Consider the following 22,598-nt stretch of genomic DNA (forward strand, 5'->3'; position numbering starts at 1 on the left):
ATTCGGGGAGCAGAAAAGGGGAATCGCCGTGGCTGATTGACACAGAACGGACCCAATCGACTGATGGGGTCCGTTCACTTTCCGCTCAGCTGCATGGCTTTTAGCCGGAAGAAAAAGCCCTGCATGCAGCACTTTGCCTTCCCGCACTTCCGAACAGAGGTTGCAGCGCAGATATGAAACCACCCTTACTGAATCTAGCGGTTTGGCCGCACCAAAAAAAGTGCTATTTCCATGCGATAAGCGCCGCTTCAAAACCCGCGGCAGTTTGCCGCCGACATTCCGTTGCAGTTTTCTCTCCCCATAGGAAGGAGAGAGGCTGCAACGGAAAAATAGCAAAAAAAGAAATGACATGCTGCAGCTGTCAATTCTGCGACTCAGCGCGGCTTTGCAGAATCTCATCCACATGGCTGGCTAATCCCGGGATTAGGAGCCTAGGGGGAATTTGCCGCACGGAGATTCTGCAGCAAATCCGTCCCATGTGAACCCAGCCTAATACAAATAAACGTAAGATAAGAAAAAAATATAATAAAACAAAATACAAAACATCCAAGTTTTGGAAAATCTATAAATATCACTGTCGTAGGGCCCTCCGACCGGTATGTTACAGTAGCATATCAAAATGGGGTATTATCATGATATTCAAGGGATATTTATACATTTTCCTGAACTTCGGCAGGTTTTACATTCTTTATGTAATTTCTTTTTTTATTCTCATGTGATTTGTTTTGGGGTTTCATTGATAATTTTTAATCGTTTAGTAGGCGTTTTGAGAGCCGGCTTTATAAAACGTACCGCTACGTAATAAGAACTGGTGATCTAATTCTTTGCATTCAAGATTTTCTTGCCCTCCAGCCCTAATTTGGGGGTTTCTACAGTCTGCGCATACCATAGCGCAATGTGGCTTGGTCTGATTGAATCACGTTTTAATTTTTACATCACGTGGACAGATGCCAGTGCATCACTGGCCAAAAGGGAGAGATGGCATCAGAATGAACTAAGGGAAGGCGGCAAGCTGGCCGAGGGCGGGTGAGGCTCCGGGCAAATGTTCTGCTGGGAATCCATAGATGAGGTGTTGGTTTTCCACAGCGGAAAGTCCACAGCAAAATCTTTGTTTTGGGTCAAATTCCGCTGCACTGATGTAGCTTTTGTTGTGGATTTTGACACATCTGTAGCAGACATCAACTGAAAGAGTGAAATCTGCTGCAGATCCAGATCAAAATCCACCACATGTGAACGCACCCTTGGTTGGAAGAACATGACCAACCGCTGAAGGTATTGACCCGACCTCCAAATTCCCTCTCAACCTGACGGAGCATCTATGGAACGTGATGGAAAAGCAAGTCCATTCCATAGAGACCCCAACTCACAACCTACAAGATCGGCTATTGCCGGTGGGAGAATGCCTCCAGAGGTTTTGTGGAGTCCATGTCTTGATAGGCCAGAGCTGCTTCATGGCACGAGCGAGACCTACACAATATTCGTGTTAATCACCGACCGGTGTATGATCTTCTAATAAGGCTTTTACCCTAGTACTTACGGTTAATGATTCCGACTATTGTACAAAGGTCTACTAATACTATGGCATCTCTGGTGTACAGTAATGTCCAACCCTGAGAACAGCTAGGAAGCCATAGACATTGAGCCTAAAAGATTGTGACCCCTGAGCCATTGAATGGAGAACATGGCATTAACCCCTTTCAGCTCCAGGGCGCAAGTTTACATCCTGACAGCGGGGTACTTCCCACAACAGGGTGTAAACTTACGCCCTGGAGATAGCACGAGACCATAAGAGATCGTGCTATCCGGCAGCGAGAGCCAGCTGTCAGTGATAGCTGGCCTCCCACTGCAACAGCGGGGGTGCAACAGAGATACGCCCCTGCTGTTAACCCCTTCCCTGCAGTGATCTATGCAGATCGCTGCATGGGAAGGGTTCATAGAGGAAGCGCGCTCCCTCTGTGACGCTGTTGGGCTCTTGCGATGTAATAGCAGAGAGCCCGGCTGGTTGCCATGGCAACAGGACGTCAGATACTGGCGTCCTATATTGCCATTGCCTATGATAGCTGTAGTAAGTGATAAGGCATTGCAGGAGAGAAGTCCTGCAATGCCTTAGCACAGTGATCATTGGTGCTATGGTGAAAGTCCCCTAGACGGACACAAATAGTGTAAAAAAAAAAAGATAAAAATAATGTACAAAAAAAAAAAAATGTTAAAATCCTTTTTTAGGTGCTTTTTCTCATATTAGCATAAAAAAAAAAAAAAAAAAAAAAAAAAAAAAAGGTAAAAAAAATTTAAAACCCCACATATTTTGGATTGTCGTGTCTGCATTGATGTGTACAATAAGTTGCACATTCTTTTTATTCTGCACGGCAAAAAGCTGGAAAAAAAAAATATTCAAAGTTTTACAATATAGCCTATGTACCCAAAAATGGCACCATCAAAAACTACAGTTTGCCACGCAAAAAACAAGCCCTTATACGGCCGCGTCGACGGAAAAGTAAAAAAGTTATGGCTTTGAAAAATGGAGATGAAAATCCACCAAAAATCGTTGCGTCCTCAAGCCCAAAATAGGCCGTGTCCTTAAGGGGTTAAACCACTCGGCACCATTAACAGTATAAACCAAATAAAACAGGGATTTACTGAATCCTTGTCAGCAGTATTCTCTGCTATTCATGTCATCTGCAAGAACTGTAGTCATGCAAAGTGCCTACAGAAGTAGAAACAAACTAACAACAGGAGAAACAGGTAGATTTCATTCTTTATTAAGCAGCACAGACTGCAAATATCACATTGAGGCCGGCTTCACACGGACATATTTGCGTGCGGAGAATAGAACCCATTGATTTCAATGACTATGATCCCAATTCCGTATTTTGGGGTGCACATTTCAGGCACGCGAGAGAAAAGTAGAACATGTTCTATTATTCTGCGTGTTTGCACACCAAAGGTCCCCATAGAAGTCAATGTGGGGACGAGGACACGTGTGAGACACTGCGGAATTCTGATGGAAAAACAACAATTGGAACAAACTAGTCATTTCAAATCAGTGGGCAGAAAAAGTACAGTGAAATACGCCGAAATGTGCGCAAAAAAGCCTCATTCATAGCGCAAACAAGTTGCACTAAGGCGTGTGCAATGGCGCATACATCCATGAGAAGCCGGTCTTGACCACACAAATAAAAAGTTACTTTCAAGTCCCGTTACATCTGAGTGCCCATCAGTTACAATACAGTGCTTCACTTGTAGGTCTTCATGTGCCACAGGCCGTCATTCAGATAGTGAATATTCTCAATGCCGATTCCTTTATTGACCTTCTCGCTGTAGAAACAAGAGGAATATTTACTTTGTGGCGTCATTCATCCTGTTCCCAGAGAGATACAATCATGTACTGTAAGCAGCACACACCCATTAACACCTCATCTAACGAGATAGGCAAATGCCACGTCCAATGTGTCGCTGAACTAAAGGGGCTATTTGGGTTGGGAAACACGATTTTAAATTCGTTATTAGGGAATTCTGCAATAAAGGGGTATTCTGGTTACCCCCATCCACATGTGTGACCAGTAGCTCCATTCCTCCCGAAATGGGATAATGCATCTTCAACTGTGAACTAGGGAGGACACAGGTCCCTCATTCTAGGGAGTAGCGGGGGTCCCAGTGGTTGAACTACCCCTCCCAATCTATCAGTTTTTACCTATACAGGGAATAGGTGAAAACTTGAAAAGACGACCTGTAACCTTTTACGAGGGGCTGCTGATAAGTCTTTGGCTTTGTGTTCTTTTTTTGTTTCTATGGTAATGAATGTTACATCACATGAAAGCCTTACGTGTCTAATATAGGTTTTCAAAATGTTGTGTTTGTAGCTTATGGCAACAGTGATCTCGGCACGTGGGAAAAAAATGGCGGAGTCTAAGGCGATATTCACAGCAAATGGGAGCAGAGGAGTGATAAAATTCTTGTTTCTGCAAGGAAAGTCTGAAGGATATTCATGGTGATATGTCGCAGACATTGGGGTATAAATGCCCTTCATATTCTACAGTGAAGAACTGGGTTGCCAAATTTAAAACAGGCCACTTCAGCACCAATGATGAGGATCGTCCTGGACGACCGAGAGAGGTTGTTGTTCTGGAGATCGTCGTTGCTGTGCACAACCTCATACTGGAGAATCAGAGAATCTCAGCTAAAGGAATAGCAGACATCATGGGGATTTCTGGTGAACGTGTTTGTGTCATTATCCATGAACATTTGAACATGAAGAAGCTATCTGCAAAGTGGGTCCCCAAATGTTTGACAACAGATCAGAAAAGCATGCGAGTGAAAACTTCCTGGTCCATTTGTCAGCGTTTCCGGACTGATAAGAACTTCCTGGATCGACTGGTCACTATGGATGAGACCTGGATTTATTTGTATGACCCTGAAACCAAGGAGCAGTCAGAAGAGTGGAGGCACAGTGGTTCTGCTCGCCCAAAGAAGTTCAGCCACTAAGGTGATGGCGTCTGTGTTCTGGGATAAGGGGGGCAGGCTGCTAGTGGACTACCTTCAAAATGGTTCCACCATCAATACAAGGTATTACATTGAACCTTTGGACCAATTGAAGGCAGCTCTGAAGGCCAAAAGGCGCGGCAAGCTGTCCAAAGGAATCTTGTCCCTACAACACAACGCCTCCGCTCACACTGCAGAAGCGACCATGGCACAACTGGTGGATCTAGGCTTCCAGCTGGTTGACCACCGACCTCATTCACCAGATCTAGCTCCCTCCGACTATCATCTGTTTCAAAACCTGAAGAAACACCTCAAGGGGACCAAATTTCACACCATGTATGATGCCATGGCTGCTATGGATGACTGGTTTGAGGCACACCGAAATCCTCCTTTTTGCAAGGCTTACAGAACTTGGAACACCGATGTAAGAAGTGTGTTGATATTAGTGGAGAGTATGTGGAATAAATGTAAAGTTTCATCTTCCCATCTCCTTTCCTTCTGGGTAAAGCCAAAGACTTAGTAGCCCCTTGTATATAGGACTCATCTAGAACCAAAAGCATTATGAAACCTGGTGGACCTAACACGTTCATGTACCGCAGGTTGGAGTAGTGACTTCCGCTCCGACCCCAGTATAGCCCAGCATCGACAGCTGGCACTGCCTGGAAAACCCCTTTAAACGTTGCAGCCATCACTGCTCCTCTAACAATACGATACTAGACGCTGGTCCTGGGCAGCAGTTGCTTTGACACACGCGAGACCCCATACAGAAGCAATGAGGCAGATGTGCCTCAATAATGGGAAGACTGAAGATTAGTACTGGATCAAACTTTGTACAACTCTACATTGCAGCTCCTAAACTACAACTACTGAAAAGGATCATTTAGGATTTCTTTAACCTACATCCTATGAAAAGCTATAAAAAAACAATGGGGTTCTCAAAAAAACAAAACAAAAACACATTCTGTGAAACTTACATGTCATCTGCAGACATCTTCATGACACCAACACACAGGGCGTGCTGTTTTCCTTCTGCCATTATTGCCTGGTTGCAACAGTTAAGGAAACTAAAATAATAAACCATAAATATTCAGATTTTTTTTTTTTTTTTTGCTTTACCAGCTAAAACAGCATTTTTCCAGACTGTACCCAACACGCCGCCGTGCTTTACATAAAATTACCGTATATACTCGAGTATAAGCCGAGGCACCAAGTTTTACCCCCAAAAACTGGGAACACTTGTTGACTCAAGTATAAGCCTAGGGTGGGTTTATACTCGAGTGAGGTTCGTGCATTATTGCTTTTAATGGGGACGCCACTTCTGCCGGTGGCTCTATTAAAAGCAATGGGCTGCGTACAGTGATTTTTTTGGGGGGAAGGGCTTTAAATAAAAGCCCTTCCCTGAAAAATCATCCCTAACATGTGTAATAAAAAAATACTCACCTCTCCGCCGCTGTTGGGGCTCAGGTGAAACTGCATCATCGCCGCCCCTCCATCCCACCACAAACTGCATTATAGCCGCCCCTCCATCCCACCACAAACTGCATTATAGCCACCCCTCCATCCCACCACAAACTGCATTATAGCCACCCCTCCATCCCACCACAAACTGCATTATAGCCACCCCTCCATTGCACCTCAAACTGCATTTTTGCCTTTCTATCCCACCGCAAACTGCATTATTGCCTTTCTATCCCACCACAAACTGCATCATGATCATAATCATCATCTTCACGGCCCCCCTCCTCCCTCCCCCATCTGCCCCCCAGGGCCCGCACTGACAAAAGAAATGGGATGTGAGTGCCACCACCAGGGAGGCCCTGCACGCCTCAGGGAACAGAGCAGCAGTGCAGAAGCTCACTCACCGCAGCCACCAAGAGAGAAGTCTCTGCAGCGCCGGAGGGGTGAATCCAGGCTGTCACTGCTGGAGTGGTGAGTGCAGCTAATCAGTCACTGGGGGCGTCACCGGGCTACACACACCACTTCCGGCACGGACAACACAGCGGCGGCCGGCGTGCAGAAGAAATGAAGATCACACACAGAGGCTGCAGGCACACCCAGGTGAGCGGGAGAGACCGCTGACTAGGTAAGCAGCATGGTTGGCACCGTATTCACTCGAGTATAAGCCGAGGGGGGCTTTTTCAGCACAAAAAAATGTGCTGAAAAAGTCGGTATATATATATATACACGCTATATATTTTTTAGATGTTACCCTATTAACATACCTGTTAAACATAGCGATCACAGTTCTATCACCACATGCCATTCATGTAATAATGGTTGTACTGCAAAAGCACGATCCCGCTGCAACACGAATACACTTTACTCCAACATGATGCCTTTCACATATTTTAAACATGTAACATACATGTATGGTAATGTATCTCATATAGTACGTATGTTTCAGGTGGTAATCTTCATTTCATTTCAGCCCCTGTGGAGGCAGTTTGCGTAGATGTAGTTTCAGACTTCTCATGTCCCTCTCAGTACTACAGTATATGGATGCGAGGTCTATGTGCCCAGGATGCTGCTGTCTTCACTAGCTCTTATACCCATTAGTCCTGGACAGATATTCTTATTCCCTATACTGACACTCCACTATATTGATGCTACATTGTGATTTCAGCTCCTCTTATAAATTCCACCATGGCTTCTCCCCTCTTTCTACCCAGTTGCTGGATATGTAGGCGTTTGTGATCTAGTCCCCCCTTCCCGATTTGCTTTCACTATATCAGTGTTTCCCAAACTTCAGTCCTCATGACCCCTGAACAGGTCGTGATTTGATGATATGCTATAGAGAGAACATCAGTGGCAATAAGGAAATCCTGAAAACCTGACCTGTTGGGGGTCTGGACTGGACTTTGCTGCCCTAGACTAATGCCGCGCATGCGTGCAATTACTTTCCTCCCTTGTAGATTCTGCCCTGGGTTATCTCCACCTGCCTGATATCTTACTTGCAGGCTCTGAGTCCTCTCCTTCCTCTGTAGTACACTTAATGGTGCCATATACAACCTCCTCTCCCTCACTGCTGATACAGTAAACACAGACGGGTGGGGAGCAGAAGGCAGCAGCAGTATGCTATGGAATCAGAAGCAGCAGCACAGCAAGCTATGTGGAGCAGTTACACAGACTCTACAGCAGACTTTTTGGAAGGTCACTTGATTTTACATTTGTGAAGCAAATGGACAATAAAGAATTCAGTGTAAAGCTGCCCATATCCTTTACAGGGTGTGGACACCTTTAAAGGGGTTGTCCCGCGGCAGCAAGTGGGGTTATACACTTCTGTATGGCCATATTAATGCACTTTGTAATGTACATTGTGCATTAATTATGAGCCATACAGAAGTTATAAAAAGTTTTTCACTTACCTGCTCCGCTGCTGGCGTCCTCGTCTCCATGGAGCCCGCCTAATTTTCGCCGTCTAAAATGGTCGAATGGCCAAATTAGACGCGCTTGCGCAGTCCGGGTCTTCTGCTTTCTTCAATGGGGCTCCGTGTAGCTCCGCCCCGTCACGTGCCGATTCCAGCCAATCAGGAGGCTGGAATCGGCAATGGACCGCACAGAAGAGCTGCGGTCCACGGAGGAAGAGGATCCCGGCGGCCATCTTCAGCCGGTAAGTATAGAAGTCACCGGAGCGCGGGGATTAAGGTAAGCGCTGAGCGGTTTTTTTTTTACGTCCCTGCATCGGGGTTGTCTCGCGCCGAACGGGGGGGGGGGGGGGGGGGGGGGTTGAAAAAAAAAAAAAACCCCGTTTCGGCGCGGGACAACCCCTTTAATTGTTTTTATTACACATGTTCTTGCCATTGGTTAACTACACTGTTCACAGTCCGTTTGCTTCAACTCTCCAATCCCAATCTTTCATGCTAGTTAAAAGGATACAACCACCTTGTCTGCGGCCGCTGGGTAAAGCTTCGCTCCAGGAGATGTTAAACCAGGACACATGATATTTGCTCCACTCAGGACAAATTTTATTGCGCCTTTATCGACCTGTTGATGTGGAAGGATGAAGGGATCTTTAAAGAAAAAAAAAAGAAGAATGAAAAGTTAAAATAATCATCACAGGAGGTTCTACATTTACACTCAATGGAAGTAAAATGGCTCTGTGAACCGTCTGAGCACCCTCAGAGATTTACGACCACCTATTTATATTGGCCACAAAACAGACAGTTTGCACTTTATACAATATTGGGCTCTACCGTGATGCAACTAAGTAAGGCCAGGGGCACACAGGCGATCATGTGCAGGTAGTCGGCATATCATCACTGCAGGACACCTAAGACCAGGATGACTACAGAGCAACGGCGCTGGCGCAGCGAGGGATATGCTGGTTGTGTAATGTTCCTTTCCTCAAACTCATTTTAAACGGGGGCCACATCAGCCTTACGGTTGCAGCCAAAGAGCAGATTGTATATGTATAGTAAGGGCTTGTTCATGTACACGTACATCGTATTACGTGCACACTTTTCATGTGTATAAAACACTTTGATTTAAATGGGTTTGTTCCCACGAGCCTATTTTTTCACGCGATGCGCGTTCTCGTGGTCAAATATGCGCCATGACCTATTTCTGTGCATATTACGCACCGCAATGTCATTAAAGTAAATGGGCGGGTAAAAATATGCAGTGCATATGCAAGAAATGTGCGTATTCACTGTGTGCTTCTGCACCATTTCAATGAGCCTGTCTGATCTGTGTTGCATGTGCAAATAAGCATTTACGCCCGTGTGAAAGAGCCCTAATAGTGACCCCAGTAGTAATACCAACGACTATGGGCTTTCCGCTTGCCCAGCCTGTAGCTGTGGTCCGGCGGAGGTGGTCAGCGGACACCTATTGCACTGCCGGATTGGAGATGCAGGCGGGGGGAGTAGAATTCCTGTTAGGCTTGATGCACGGTTGGCGGGCCACATAAAATGAGGAGGCAGGTTCGATTTGGCCCACGGCATAGCGGTTTACATGTGTGCTTTCAATGTAGAAACCTGTTTCAAAATCCCACGATGTGAGCGAGGCCTACAGAAGACGGTTCCTCCACCCACATACAACTCTGTGAATGGCCTGTGATTACGATTGTGTTTTGCAGGGTAGTTAACCCCCCAAGGACCAGTCATGGGAACATTTTCGGAAAGTTAAACGTAGGCAAGCAGCGATATGTGAAGGCTGCGGACAGAGAAGCTACGCCGAAAACTTACATTTGTGAAGTAACCGCAGTGTCGGGTAGAACGGTCCCTCCCTTTGTCTGAAGAACAGCAGCTCACCGTTCACAGTTAATATTTCAATGTGTTCATGGCTGCAAAAAAGATCATGGAAATCAGATACAGAGTCAGGAAAATCGAAGTAAAGCTCCTACGGAACGTGCAGTGCCAGTGATAGTACACCGTGCCGACTGCTGGAGTAAAGTCACTTTTTAGAGGCGCCCCTCTGCCAGGGCCGGTATTTCTAATACCTTACTATAATTCGCGGCATACCCAACCAAGACAGACAGCTCTGATGTACGAGCTACATACAGGTACACCCAGAAAATAGGTATTACACGGCTGCCATTACTTGCTGGCCTTGGTCATAGAGGGAGGTTCTGTGCTGTATTAAGGCAACCTCTTTATCCCCTTATAGACCGCTTCCTTACCCCCCCTTCCTCCCCATTTTTCGTCCCCAAATTGTAGTTTTAAATGATACTGTTAAATGTACTGTGTAATGCACTGAAAAACAAAAAAAAATCTTAGTGGAGTGAAATGGTAAAAAAACCCATTTCTGACATCTTTTGGGCGCATCTTGTTTTTATAGTGTACACACTGCAACAGAAATTACAAAATGTATTCTATGAGTCAGCACGATTACCACAATACTAATTTTTTATTTATTTTTGCTGTAATACCGTATATACCGGCGTATAAGACGACTTTTGAACCCCGAAAAATCTGCTCTGAAGTCGGGGGTCGCCTTATACGCCGGTAATACAAAAAAAAAGAAAAAGTGTCAAAAAAAAAAAAAAAAAATTCATTACTCACCTCCCCCGGCGGTCTGCGGCACTGCTGCAGGATGTCGCTCTCTCCTGGTCCCCGGCAGAGCATTGCTTTCTGGACGCAGGCCTTGAAATCCCCGCCTCCAGAAAGCTAATACTGTGATTGGCTAACACACGCTGTCAGCCAATCACAGCCATTCAGTGATGTCATTGAATGGCTGTGATTGCCTAAAAACACACGTGCCTTCAGCCAATCACAGCCATTCAATGATGTCATTGAATGGCTGTGATTGGCTGACAGCGTGTGTTAGCCAATCACAGTATTAGCTTTCTGGAGGCGGGGATTTCAAGCCCTGCGTCCAGAAAGCAATGCTCTGCCGGGGATCAGGAGGGGGCGACATCCTGCAGCAGCGCCGCAGAACGCCGGGGGAGGTGAGTAATGATTTTTTTTTTTTTTGCTCCGCTGTATTCCCGGCGTATAAGATGACAATTGGGGGGTCGCCTTATACGCCGGAATATACGGTACTTTTAAAATGCAAAATATCTTCAGAAAAAAAATATATATATTTTCTGCTGCCATCTTCTGACTGCCAATTTTTTTTTCGTTTTCCATCAACATAGTTGTGCGAGGGCTCATTTTTTTCGAAGACGTCCTGTAGCCTCTATTGGTACCCTTTTGGAGTACATACCACTTTTTAATTGCTTTTTATTACATTTTTTCTTGAAGATGGGTGACCAAAAAAAAAAAATGAAAAGCGCAATTCTGGCGTTGTGCATTTTTGACGACGTTCATTGTGCGGGACAAATAATGTATTACTTTAATAGATTGGACTTTTATGAATGCAGCAATAACAAATATGTTTTTTTTTTTTTTATTGTTTTAATTTTTTTTCCTTTATTTTATATTTTCTAATTAAGAAGTTTTATTAACTCTCTTTTTAGTCCCCATAGGGGGCTTTAACTTGCAATCATTTCATCACTCCTGCAGTATAACGTAACAACATACTATTACAATATACCGCAATCTGACAGGCATTCTACTAATCCACGCCACAGGCATGGCTTGATAAGCAATACGCAAGGGTAGCCTGAACTTCAATCGGGGAATTTAAATGCCGCTTGTCAGAACTGACAGCAGCATTTAAAAAGGGGTTAACAGCCATGATCAGCTTTCACGCTGATCGTGGCTGTTTCTGGCAGGTGTCAGCTATAAAACAGTCGGCGACTGCATTGTATGGCGCAGGATCAGCTCGCACTCCCATACAAAACCCGGACGCACAGGACGTGCTGTGTCGTTAAGGGGTTGTCCGGGATTTTATTTATTTTTTATTTTTTTAACTAATGATGGTCTATCCTCATTGCAATATAAGCATGTAGGTCTATAATGTTAAAGCGAACCTTTTATAGCCACTTTCCTGTATTAAATTTCTCATGACAAGTTTTACATCTCTTCTGCTTAGTGCTAGAAACACGTGTCGGACCTCGCCCAACATGGAAGCTATGCAGGAAAATCTCAATGTCGAATGAGGTCCAACACTGGATTGGAAAGGGTTAACCCCAGTGCTGTATTCCGTCAATGGTAGAGGAGCAGAAGATCCGGGCTTCTGTTTCAAAATCTTGACAGACAATAATGACAGCCTTTTGTCCATCATGATTCACAGATTTCAGGTGTTGCAAGTAGCTTCCATATTATACTAGAGGCACAAGGACAGAGGGCAAAGCTGCTCCATCCCATTACCCGGATCACTCCTAGTTACGCAAATAGCTTCAGGGCTGCTTAAAGCAGGAAAATAAACGCTGCCTTTAAAAGACGTTCCATTCCTTGCTGCTGACTGTTGTAGTTAAACCTTGTGATGCAGCGATGCGTCATATAGAGGGACAATAAGTCGCAAGAATGTAGGAGGCAATTACGGCTGCTGCTGTCCATATCAACATCGTTGCGGCTGCCCATAATTAGTCCCATTTTTCACCCCTAATGCAATGGTTCCCTGACAGTCTAAAGGCCCTTTTACACGGAACGATTAGCGTTCAATATAGCGAAAATGAATGATAATCGTTCCCTGTAAACTCGCCCAATGATCAATTTACAAATCATTCATTTAATGTGGGCGTAAAACCATCGTTTGCTTTAACCAGCGCTCGCTCAGTCGTTCTCAGTCACTTACACAGTGAATGTGACGACTTAAAAGCAAGTGGGGTTCAGCACTTCTGTATGGCCATATTAATGCACTTTGTAATATACATCGTGCATTAATTATGAGCCATACAGAAGTTATTCACTTACCTGCTCCGTTGCTAGCGTCCTCGTCTCCATGGTGCCGTCTAATTTTCAGCGTCTAATCACCGGATTAGACGCGCTTGCGCAGTCCGGTCTTCTTTTCTGAATGGGGCCGCTCGTGCCAGAGAGCGGCTCCTCGTAGCTCCGCCCCGTCACGTGCCGATTCCAGCCAATCAGGAGGCTGGAATCGGCAATGGACCGCACAGAAGCCCTGCGGTCCACCGAGGGTGAAGATCCCGGCGGCCATCTTCACCAGGTAAGTAAGAAGTCACCGGAGCGCGGGGATTCAGGTAAGCACTATCCAGTTTTCTTTTTTAACCCCTGCATCGGGTTTGTCTCGCGTCGAACGGGGGGGCTATTGAAAAAAAAAATAAACCGTTTCGGCGCGGGACAACCCCTTTAATGATTTCTCGTTTGAGCGAGCCAATGATGTATCTGCCAGTATAAACGTAAAAGGACGTCATCGTTTGCCCTTTGAAACGATTAATCAGCAAGTCTAAACAGATCCTTAGGCTGCCTGTCCACGGGCATTGCGGTATCCCATGGTGGAGATACACGGAACAGATAGGCTGACCACAGAGAATCACGGTAATTCGCAGCATGCTGCGAATTGCCGCCCGCGAGAGGAGAATCGCTATGATTCTCCGCTTGTGGACAGGGAGGAAGCGCTTTCCATAGCAACGCTATAAAAATCTTTCACTGCGTTCCCCATGTCCGGATTATTGCCGCGGGGAACGCAATGAATATACGCCTGTGAACAGGCAGCATTAAGGTCTCATTTGGCAGAAAAAAATTGTAAGCATCAGTATTTCTCCAGCCAAAATGACAGACGCCATGAAGGAACCCAATATAAGTCAATGAGGTCCATCTGCATCAGTGGTATCGGTCATGGGATGGACCTGGCACCTCCATGTAGTTCTAATGGAAACCACAATGCAATTGTGAACATAGTCTTAGTTTACTTGCCAGCAGGAATAATGTTTGCACTGGACACACAACTGCGTTGGAAAATCACTGATGGCAGTAATGTGGACATCCACAGCAGTCATGTGAGCAAAGTCACATCTTGGTAATGTCACAGTATTGGTATATTCACACGGGGCGGAAATACTGCGGAATATCCGCATGCAAAACAGAGTCAATATCGATCGCGTGTCCGCAGGCGATTTCAGCAGATACAGCGCTCTCTTCACCCTCCAATGTGTGCGCTGTCAGTGTGCCCCTTCACCTGGCGGCCTCTAATGAGCACCGCTGCCACTTCTGCAACACCTGACCAGCAGTTCAGCGCTCACTGGTGGGCGCCAGGTGCCGGGGCGCACGGACAGCGCAAGCATTGCGAGGTAAAGGGAGCGCTGAATCTTATGAAATCAGTAGTTGATTTTGACTCAAAATCCGCACCAACAGTGTGCGGAAATGCTGTGGGGTTTGCCTTGGGATCTTCCGCAGCATCTCTGCCCCGTGTTAATATATGATATAGCATCTAGAAGACGAGAATGTGACCGAGTGTTATTACCGAAGGAAAGGGGTTCGAAAACAAAGCCGAGGTGGGACATGGCACTACCCAGGACCTTTAAACTCACCAGCGGACTATTTTCACAGGGTCCTTTTTCGGCATTATTTGGTTAAGCCATTGGTCAATCCCAGGGAACTGGTCATTCAGCTGATTCTTTATGCCTTTGATTACAGAGGTCTTTAGTTGAATGCAATTGGATACATTTTCCTTCTCATCGAATCTGCAAGAAAAAGAAACAAATTAACAGTCAGGAAGTCTGAACGGATGAGCAAAATACCCAATGTTACCCCACGCAGCGAGTCGAGCGGGGTCTCCACCGGACACATTTATGGAAACACTCTGAGGAAAACAGACAGCTCTTGTCTAGTGAATCACATCCCCCCACCACTATTATCCTGCCCATTTCCGCTGATCTAGGAACCTTCATGATGCAACAAGGCCCTAAAGCCGTGCGTGGTTTGTCTTATACTTCATATTAAATCTTTTTTTCTCCATTTACATGAAAACAGAAAGTCAATAGGTTTGACAATTTGCCCTCATCTATAACACAGGATAGGAAGCGCCTCGAGTGTCTCATCGGCATGCAGGGCAAGTTACTTCCTATCCAAGATGTGACAACCGTAGGAACCACTTATGGTGCGCCTATACCCTAAATACCACCTTAAAGGGGTTCAGTCAGCAAAATAAAAAAAATGTATACTCACCTACATCCTGCCCGGTATCCCTGTACAGTCTAACCTGTGGAAAGAAAAGGGTTAAAAAAAACCAAAGTATACTCACCTAATCCCGTTGTATTTCTTCCCTCTGTTGTTTAGCTGTCGCATGAGGGGGTCGGCTCCCATCAGCTCCTATGCACTGAGACCGACTTGCGCGACAAACTTCTGCCGTCCTCGGAGAGTCGATGGCAAATGCGCAAGTGCGCCGGTAAGGGGGAACACATGCGCACTTGCCGTCGACTCTCCGAAGATTGCAGATGTTGGTCGCGGCCAGGCCAATCAGTGGGCGATGCGTCACTTGCGACGTGTTGACCACTGATCCAGGCGCAGGACTTGCCGTCCAGCAATGGTCGGAGCAGTGGCGGAAGCTGGCACTTTGCCAGCTTTTGCCCTGTGATAAAAACGCTGCCGCAGGGACATCAGGAGAGCAGTAGGTTTGTGGTGAGCGGCCCGGTAAGGCACAGGTGAGTTTAATTTTTTTTTTGCTGACAGAACCCCTTCAAGGCCTTGTTCACATGGTGGATTTGAATTGCAGATTCAGCGATCGCCATCCACTCGACGATACGCAGGCACTGACTTTTGAAGTTTCACTCGCACTTGCGGGTAGGAATTGCAGATTCCGCAAGTGGAAGAAAAATAGCAGCATGCTCCATTCTACCACAGATTATGCGAGTATGAGGTCCAGTGATCTCGATGGACGCGTTCGATCCGCAGTGCATATGCAATTACGTATGCAAGTTGCTAGGAGACCAGATAACAAATGGTATAAGGAAAGCAGGAATTTGTGGGCAGACAATGCAAGTCAGAGTCTGGGGAGCAGCACACCATCCAGGCTGCCTGCCACCCCCGCTTGTTCTTCTGGGTGCTTCCTCCACAAGAAGAAGGGTTATTTTTATTTTTAAGCGGTTTATACTACTTCCAAAACAAGTAGTCATTCCCTGCGTTCCTTCTGCCACGCAGACGATACGCTGTCCATAGGTGCAGAAACCCGCACGCATGCGCAGTTCATTTTTGTGATCATTCGAAGGTCTTCCGCTGCAGATACCCGTACGAGGAATCTGACCCGCTCGTGTGCGCCCGGCCTTAGACAGGCTTGGTCGCAGGCGATATAATTATGGCGCTCATGAACCCTCCTGTTCCTTTAGAGCCACAACCCCGGCCCTCACTAATTTTGGACAGGTTATAAAGAATGTAGATGATCCGCCCAAGGCAACTATTCCACAAGATCGCCCACATCCCTGGGAACAAGATTCCGTCGCCTACTCAGGGGGCACTTGTGTTTCCCATTGGCTAACATCAGAGCATTATCATACGGCACGGGGGTTCCCCTTTATTGCTCTGGTCGGGGAGCAGGAAAGGGGAATCCCTAGAGCTGAACGACTCTGTCTCTGGACCCCACTGAGTAATGAGGCCCGCCCAGCTTTACGTATTTTGGGCGGAAGAATGAGTGCTGCAGAGCGTGGTTACGTGCCAAACAACAAGCGGTTACCATAAGTTAGCGCCAAGATGGAGCTACCAGCCAGTCAAGCTGGCGCGGTGTTTGCTTTGATTGCCAGGAATCTGGAGCCAGCACTACGGCACTAACGGTTACGGTTTCTCATCACCTGATTATAAACATTTATTTCATGCTTCACCTGCCAGAGTTTTTCATGTGCGCTTCTGTTGCCCCCCCCCCCTAAAAAAAACCAGCAGCACCCTGTATTTTCCTGCACCCCGAGACCCCATAGAAGTCAATGGGGATGAACGAATGTGCGCAAAAGACGCCAGATGCACAAAACGCTGCCGGCAAAAACAGCACATCCGGAACTCGGACTAACGCGCCATTTTAATCCGTGCGTCTATGTTTGCCGTGTCACAAACGTCCAAGCCTTGCAGCGCAACAGTACAGTAAATTACGGCGACGCGCTCACAAAAACCATCATTCATTCTACAGACAGGCATACGCTGGTGTGGAGGGAGCCTGTGCCGAAGAGTGTAACCCCCTCCCACGTGCAGAGGCGGCCATGAGCACAGCCTCCTGTGTGCGGCGCTATCCTGGCCAGACATTCATGCACTCACTTCTTAAACATGCTGCTGTCTTCCAGGGAGCGACGGCTGATGGGAAGGTTTGGGTGAGAGGTCAGAGGATCACATCCGGGTAGCAGCCGCACCACGCCGGCTATGGACCGCCCACTACTCGCAGCTGCACTGCTAAACGGAAGTGACGTGTAAAGGGCGGAAAAGATCCTCCGTGGGCGGGGCCTGCGTCAGCACGTCCGGCGCGCACTGTTGCTATGGAGACGTGATGCACGCTTGACAGCAAGTTCTGCTCTGGCTGTTCCATAAATCGTGGCTCACCTGCAGATGGCAGCAGCCAGTGTGCTGCAGAGTATGTATGTATGTGTGTATATATATATATATGTATGTATATATATATATATATATATATATATATATATATATATATGTGTGTGTGTGTGTATATATATATATACATACACACACACACATATATTATATATGTATATATATATATATATATATATATATATATATACACACACACATATACTCTGCATATACGATGTATGTAAATATAACATCAGTTGCCCACAACTCTCTGTGTAGAACAGTATTTTGGCAGCTGTAGACCCCCTAAGGCTAGCGGGCCCTGGAGCCTTAGGGGGGTCCAAGTGCTCCTCCATCATATAAGAAAGCGCCAGTATTATATATTCGCCCTGTGACATAATTAGCACTCCGCCATGTAATCGTCGACGGCTGATGAGTTCCCATGGCAACCAGACACCATACACTGCTATTCAGGACAGCCGTGGTCTGTGATCGCATTATTGTAGCGATCAGATCTTTTATGGTTCAAGGCCCCTGCAGGGACATAAAAGATAGTGTAAAACATTTTCACGTACTTTCCCCTGTTTGTATCTAAATTTCTTTTTTTTTTAAAAACCCACATATTTGGTATTATCATATCCGCAACCAGCTGTACAATAAATTGAACAAACTATTTATCCTGCAGACCAAAAACCATAGAAATTGAGGCAAAACGTTTACTTTGTTCATTTTGCCTCTTAAAAAAACGCAATAAAAGTACTCCAAAAAAACTGTACCAATATAAACTACAGCTCATCATGCAAAAAAAAGCCCTCATAGAGCTCTGTCCATGGAAAAATAAAAAAAGGACTTTGAATACAATTTAAGAAGAAAAAAAAAAGTAATTTTAGGATTGTCGTAACCATATCAGCCCACAGAACAAAATTAGCATTTCATTTATGCTGCATGATTAAAAAAAAAAAAAAAAGAAAAGAAAACAATGGCAGAATTGGCATTTTTTCTTCCTGACCGCAAAAAAAAATATATATAAAAGTTTTACCCAAAAATGGTATTAACCCTTGCAATCCAATTTTAGATTCAGGGTTTCCTAGTGGGCTTTCTCTTTCTGCTATTAAACAATGGCGCTATCTGCTGGCTAGAGCCAGTACTGAGGTATGGGAAATGCTGGAGAGGCCCCCAACAACAGAGCGGCCAGTAATATACAGTAAGAATACCCTGCTGGATGTCTTCTGACATCGGAACTGTACAGCCTTCAATCAGAATGTCTTCAGACGTCAAACAGTGGATTGAAAAGGGTAAATAAAAATTAGAGTTCGCCATACAAAACAACAAGCCCTCATGCGGCCATGGAGATGGAAAAATAACAAAGCTATGGCTTTTGAAAAGTGAAGATAAAAATCCCCCAAAAATCGTTGCATCCCTATGGCCAAAATAGGCCACGTCACTAAGGGGTTAAGAGACCCAACGATGCAGAGAAAAGTTTTTTCTTGGGGGGGGGGGGGGGGGCTTGGTGAACATTTTGGTAGGATGGGTTTGCTAAAGTAATAACATCCTGGAAGAGGATACATGGGCCGGAGAATAGGCAGACACTTTATGATGCCCATATAAGGCAATGTGCGCACGGATGACTCAGACGTTGTGCCCAAGATTTGTACGCAACTCACATCGGACACGCCGTCCGTGTGCCGTCCAATGAGTGGGCTCTATTTCCATCCAGATTTGTAGATGGAAAAATCGTTCGTAACATAGCCTAAGTGCTCCTGTCCACGGGCGAATTTTCACTGCGCTCCCCGCAGCGATAATCCGGCCGTGGGGAATGCAGTGAACGCTTTCCATAGCGTCAATATGGAAAGCGCAACCCCCCCCCCCCGTCCAGGAGCGGAGAATCATAGCGATTCTCCGCTTGTGGCTGGCAAATCGCAGCATGCTGCGAATGGCCACGATTCTCCGCGGTGAGCCTATCTATCAGCTGGCTCCTGCTTCCCAGCAGCAGCCTGTGGACAGGCTTCACACGGGCGTAAGTGTATTTACACCGCTTTGCTCTGTGTACTTGCGAGATGGGCGTTGTGTTTTTGTGCGTATGTGTGCGTATTTGACTGTATTTTATGCACACGCATACCCTGCATATTTCCGCGCTCCAAAAAACTGCAAACATACCCCTATTGATTTAATTAGTTTAATACGTGCCATTTTCGTGCGCAATCCGCACAAATATTATACATACAACTTTTCTTTTTATACGATCGAAATGTACTCGCAAAAGACGCACAGGTGACTGCACCCGTTTAAATCAATAGGTTCTATTCACTGCATATTGTCTGCGCAAATTTGACACTCATTATACGCAACACAAATGCGTTCGTGTGAATAAGCCTTTAAGGGTTTACACAGACACACGTGATTTCGTCAGGTTTTTTTGGCTGTGAAAATCATGGCCGCAAAATGTGATAAGAGGAAACCACTGATTTCAACGTTTTCGTTTTGACCAGCGTGATTCTCGCGCGGCAATAATACTCTGTGTGAGAAAAGATAGGATTTGCCTTAGCTTTCGGCTATTTTTCTTTCTTTAATACGTGCAATAGGGCGCAATTTAAACGGTTAAAAAAAAAAAAAGAATTTTGACTGGTTCATGTGCAAATACGCTCCGCAGATTTGCTCATGTACTTGTCCGTATAAGTCCCTAGGCCGCTCTCACACATGAACACGACAAAGCTCAGCAATTTCAAGCACAGCGCTCTGCCGCGCTTTTACTTTTGCTTTTGGCCGTGATCAGGCGTATGTTTGTGAGGCCCCAATGATTTCAATGGGAGCGTTATACCACGATTAATGCAGCGTTCAAATCGCGGTAAAAAGTGTGAGGGAGGCCTGAGGCTGGATTTACATGGATGCAGAGGCGTAACTTGAAGCTCCCGGGCCCCGATGCAATATCTGTAACAGGGCCCCCAACTATAATGCTTTTTTCATAGTACTGGGCTCCCTATATGGAGAAGAGAGGCCTTAGGGGCCCCCTAAGGCTCCTGTGCCCGGGTGCAACCGCATCCTCTGCACCCTCTATAGTTACGCCCTGCATGGATGATTTTTCTCTCACAGCTCTGCAGGGAGATAGAAGAGTCGCAGCAGGTCCTGTTTTGGGGGCAATTCTGTTCAACAATCGTCCATTATTCCCTATGGGAGCAAAAAAATAAAATAAAAAATCGCAGCACGTCCCAAACTGAGCCCAACGCACGTGTGAAAGCAGCCTAATTAACGACACAACTTGTTTGCACATGCTCTTGTTAAAACCGCTGGTTTATTATTAATGACGTGTATTGTAGCACATGGTAGGACAAATGCCTCTTTGGAGTCACCGGGGCAGTCCGAAGGGCCACCTGAGTCACAGCGCAGGCCACACCGTTGTTGGCCGACAACATACTGGGTTTGTGACGTCAGCGTTACTAGCAAATATAGATGAAATAAGGATGGAATTCCCACGCAATTTCATCTGTAGCACATTCGCATTATGGCTCATATTATAAACGTATAACGACGCACTCGCGCGAAACCGGTTTAGATGACACAGCTGGGGTTTTGACAAGAACACGAGCCTAAGGCTGCACTCACAGAAGACCCTGCGGCATTTTTACCTCAATTTTGAGCAGCATTGTACAGCATATGACAGCGCTTTTTAACGCACCCCATCACTGTGATGGCTGATGAGGTTGCGCTAAAAAGCACTAAACCGTGCAAAAATAGAACATACAGCGCTCAAAAATCACGTTGTTAGAAATGCTGTGTTCGAGCGCATGTCTGCGAGGCCCCATTGAAATCAATGATGGCGTTGTACCGCGGCGCTCAGGAAACCACGCTAATTGTGGTAAAAAGCAGTGTGTGTGAGAATGACCAACGGCTTCCTACATATCAGCGGGCGTGATATTGCGCTTTCTGGATTGCTTTTTACACAGGGGTGTGGCTTTTTATTTTCAATGGGAAACCCCACATCGCACACCGTGCGGTGTTTTCCTGTCCCATTGAAGACTATTGTCGATGCCTTTCCGAAGGGCCGCCCAAAGATGGGACATACCACAATTTTTTCCCACACCATGATGCGATGCAAGAAAAAAATTGCTCATGTATATGACCCCGTTCAAAAGATAGTAGTGCAGAAAAAAAATCACGGCATGCCTTATCTTTGGGCGTTCCCTCGGAACGCCTCGCCAATTGTTTTCAATGGAACCGGCAAAGCATCGCACGGAGTGTGAGCTGCACGTGAGTGTGATACAAGGTTTTCTATTGAAAACAATGCAAACACTTTGGGATCCTCCACCGGTAATTATTCTGGGGATTTTCTACTGGCTTGAACTTTGGGGTATAAAAAGGGGATGTGGTTCATTTTGAATGAGAACATGTTCAGATGGCACTTTTCTAGTTATTGACATGTCGTTCAACAGTCAGCCCCCAGGATCCTCAAAGCCAAGTTATAATTCTCTTATGCTTACTCTATGTACTTTATGTGCTGTTGTATCTGCTATTACATACTATTCTTTATATTACATGTTATCCAGTTATATTTTTATAATAACCTACATATTGAACTCTGTATTACATATTAGTCTGTGTTCAAAGCCTCTCACCCAGATTTGGTACAAAATCGCAGACAATATAGCACAGCATGTAGTGCTATTTTGTCTGGCAAAATTCTGGGCAGCCTAATAGAAATCCGGTGGGCCCCATTATAGTCAATGGGGTCTGTTGGACGCCATTCGTGTCAGTCATGTGCCGAATCCGACGCTTCTGTTATTTTCATTGTTTGACCCCATTATAGTCAATGAGATCCGTTGGACGCCATATATGTCAGTCATGTGCTGAATCTGGCGCTTCTGTTAATTTCATTGTTTGACCCCATTATAGTCAATGAGATCCGTTGGACGCCATATATGTCAGTCATGTGCTTAATCTGGCGCTTCTGTTATTTTTATTGTTTGCCCCATTATAGTCAATGGGGCTGTTGGACACCATTTATGTGAGTCATGTGCCGAATCTGGCTCTTCTGTTATTTTCATTGTTTGACCCCCATTATTAAATTAGATCCATTGGACGCCGTTTGTGTCAGTCATGTGCCGAATTCGACGCTTCTGTTATTTTCGTTGTTTGACCCAATTATAGTCAATGAGGTCCGTTGGACGCCGTTCGTGTCACTCAAGTGCCGAATCTGGCTATTCTGTTATTTTCATTGTTTGGCTCCTACGATGGAACTGAAAAATGGAAAATTTAGCATAAATGTGAATGAAACCTCATCCAGTTACATTTTTAAACTAATTAAAGGAAAGCTCACCACACAAAATTCCAATCTGC

General features: G+C 45.7%; 1 protein-coding gene across 1 annotated transcript; it reads right to left on the bottom strand.

Annotated features, from left to right (window-relative positions):
* Positions 1-2,743: 2,743 nt before the first annotated feature.
* MCTS1 (MCTS1 re-initiation and release factor) lies at positions 2,744-17,123 on the bottom strand. The gene is made up of 6 exons (XM_066581685.1): positions 16,998-17,123; positions 14,291-14,443; positions 9,663-9,760; positions 8,356-8,489; positions 5,454-5,521; positions 2,744-3,315 (listed from the first exon to the last, which is right to left on the bottom strand). Exons 1-6 carry the CDS (start codon positions 17,006-17,008, stop codon positions 3,234-3,236), a joined length of 546 nt encoding a protein of 181 aa, XP_066437782.1. The 5' UTR covers positions 17,009-17,123; the 3' UTR covers positions 2,744-3,233.
* Between the last annotated feature and the right edge of the window lie 5,475 nt (positions 17,124-22,598).

The sequence above is a fragment of the Eleutherodactylus coqui genome, chromosome 10 (genome assembly GCF_035609145.1).
Source record: "Eleutherodactylus coqui strain aEleCoq1 chromosome 10, aEleCoq1.hap1, whole genome shotgun sequence".
Lineage (NCBI taxonomy): Eukaryota > Metazoa > Chordata > Amphibia > Anura > Eleutherodactylidae > Eleutherodactylus > Eleutherodactylus coqui.

Coding starts and splice junctions, on each gene's coding strand:
- MCTS1 (XM_066581685.1), bottom strand. Junction 9,761..14,290: donor CCTGTGAAAATAGTCCGCTG/GTGAGTTTAAAG, acceptor TCTTTTTTGCAG/CCATGAACACATTGAAATAT. Junction 3,316..5,453: donor AAGATGTCTGCAGATGACAT/GTAAGTTTCACA, acceptor TTGTTTCTACAG/CGAGAAGGTCAATAAAGGAA.